General features: G+C 40.0%; 1 protein-coding gene across 1 annotated transcript in view; it reads left to right on the forward strand.

Annotated features, from left to right (window-relative positions):
* Positions 1–792: 792 nt before the first annotated feature.
* Positions 793–2,678, forward strand: part of LOC101861247 (sulfotransferase 1C4-like) — a 2,263-nt gene continuing 377 nt past the window's right edge. The window contains exon 1 of the mRNA XM_005111200.2: positions 793–2,420. Within this exon, the coding sequence (XP_005111257.2) occupies positions 1,902–2,420 (519 nt within the window). The 5' untranslated portion in view covers positions 793–1,901. The remainder of the gene's footprint in view (positions 2,421–2,678) is intronic.

Below are 2,678 nucleotides of genomic sequence, written 5' to 3' on the forward strand. Positions count from 1 at the left end.
ATCCCTGATGTATAGATATATCTATACACTCGTCAAATAAGATCCTGTCTTGCTAAATTCAACTTATAATCAACTTACAACAGGAAACATGTTATTGAGATGAATCACTCTCTCGTTAACACCAGTATATTTGTCCTTTATTCGGGTCCCGCCAAGCGTTGTTATTTCTCGCGTGGCAAGCAGCTGTGTGAACAATTTTCAGGTTCCGGTAATTATGGCTGCGAGTGGCATTACTTTGGTTGTTGTGATGCTTGGCTTTTGGCGCTGTGCTGCACTTCTCGTGTGCTTGTGATGTGCGAGTTGAGAGAGACTGGCTTCTTGTCTACATAATATAGTGTTGGTGCGTAGAGAGATTTACTGCCTGTCTACACATTAGTTTAAGTGTATAGAGATATTAATTTCTTGTCTACAGTGTAAGTGTATAGAAAATGTTGGTGTGCAAAGAGATTTATTGCCTTTCTACATAATAATATTCTAGCAATGATGTGCAGAGAGATTCACTACCAGTCTACATTAGTATGATAGTGTAGGATTCTTAGAGAGATTGTCTTCTTGTTTACGAGACGAAGTAGTCTAGAGAGATCTGTTAGTTGTATTTGTCTACGAAGCCATTTGCAAGCGAAAATGTACTGGAGATGGATACATTGTGTACTGTATTTGTTTGGAGGATTTAAAGGAAGATTGACCATAAAGAAAAGATCATTTTTAAATAACAGTTTAAGGTTTGTTAGTGTGTATTATATAGGATTCTTAGATAGTGGCCAAAAAAACAAACAAACAAACAAAACAGGCACATCTCATGTTGTCTTTTTAAAACAAAAGCAAAACAGAGGACAAGCATATTGCATGCAGGCTGTGCCTTTTTAAAAACAAAATACAAGCATATCTAATAATTACTTTCTAGGAAGATGAAACTTACTCTGATGTGCTTGGCTTGACGAGACCGGACTATGACAGGGTGAAATTGTATGTAAAATTATAGTTACAGCGATTTCTGAAAAAACTATTCATTTACGTCAACGACATAATCCTCACTCTCGCAGCCTACTAGTCAATCGAGGCCTTCGGATCAGGACGATATTTTGCCGCCCCAACTTGACAACGAAGTTTAGCGTTCGTACAGCCGGTACATTTTTTTTACACTCGCAACACTTTTCAGAGAGCATTTGTTCCTAAGTACAGCTCATGTTCTGGTCTGTCATTATAAATTTTAAAAAATGAGAAGCTTAGATTCCTTTCTGTTTTTAGAAAAAAAAGAATAAAATACCTAAACTCATTTTTGGTTGATGTAAAAGTAAATTATTTTGTGTGGCATATGCTCTACCACCAGCAGCCCCTGTGTTAATTGAACTTGACACTCCTGATCTAAAACAACACCAGTTGAAAGCTGATTGCCTGCGCTGCAATAAACACAACCTGTTGTCACATTGGTTGTGCCATTGTATCTTTCCGTATACCAAATGAATAGGTCTAAGAATGAATTAATAGGCTCGTTCATGAATAATAGTATAAAAGATGATGGTAATACGGAACTTCTCTTTGTTGTATTTTAGTCTGATAAGCGTGTGAAGTGAGGACAGCACGGATCCTGTCCACTCTCTGCTGATGTTTGAAGCTTTTGATGCCCCATGCAAGTTGAAATTTAGCATCTGTTAATATAGACTGTGACTCAGTGGGAATAGTAATTCGTTGAGCTTGTTTACAATACTGTGTCATTGTGTTACTCATAGAGTTAAAAAAACAACAACAACAGCGCAGAAACATGATTTGATGTAAATTTTGCTCTCCAAAACCTGTTATTTCGACTAGGCTTTAAAAAGAAAATAAACAATTTCAATAAATCTAACGATTAGTCGTGTGTCCTGAAACATAAAAGTCCCAAAACGGCGAATAAGCATATCATGGCTCAAGAAAGGAATATAATTCTCCAAAAGGCGCTGGATAAATTATCAAAGATGGCGACGGAAGTTTTCGACTGCGGCAATCGTATCGTCATTTACCAAAAGCGAGAAGACGTGATACAACTTCAACAGGAAATACGCCAGCTTGAAATTCGCCCTGATGACGTCATCTATTGTGGGTTCCCCCGCTCCGGAAGCCATTGGTTTTTCGAGGTGGCAAATATGGTGCTCCATCGAAGTACGCGATTCGAGCACGGTTTGTTTATAGAGCGTCATTTGGACACAGTGAGACTGGATATCATACGTGACACTTTCCCAACTCTGCCCTCACCTCGCGTCCTGGCCTCACACCGTTGGTTTCAGTTCCTGCCCAAACAAGCCTTTGAGAAGAAACCTCGTCTTGTCTACGTGCTGCGGAACCCCAAAGATGCCTGGGTCTCCTACTTCAAGTTCCTCAAATCATACAAGTCAGAGGACTGGTATTTTTCCGGGAGCTGGGAGGAATTCTTTGAACTACAGGTACTCTCTCTCTCTCTCTCTCTCTCTCTCTCTCTCTCTCTCTCTCTCTCTCTCTCACTCACTCACACCCGAACTCTGTCTCTCTCTTTTTTTCTTTCTCTGCGTGCGTCTTTCTTTCTCTCTGTGTCTCTCTTTTCTGTCTCTCTCTCTCTCTCTCGCTCTCTATCTCTCTCTCTCTCTCTCTCTCTCTCTCTGTCTCTCTCTCTGTCTGTCTGTCTGTCTGTCTGTCTGTCTGTCTGTCTGTCTGTCTGTCTGTCT

Source organism: Aplysia californica, unplaced genomic scaffold (genome assembly GCF_000002075.1).
Source record: "Aplysia californica isolate F4 #8 unplaced genomic scaffold, AplCal3.0 scaffold01024, whole genome shotgun sequence".
NCBI classification, from domain to species: Eukaryota; Metazoa; Mollusca; class Gastropoda; order Aplysiida; family Aplysiidae; genus Aplysia; species Aplysia californica.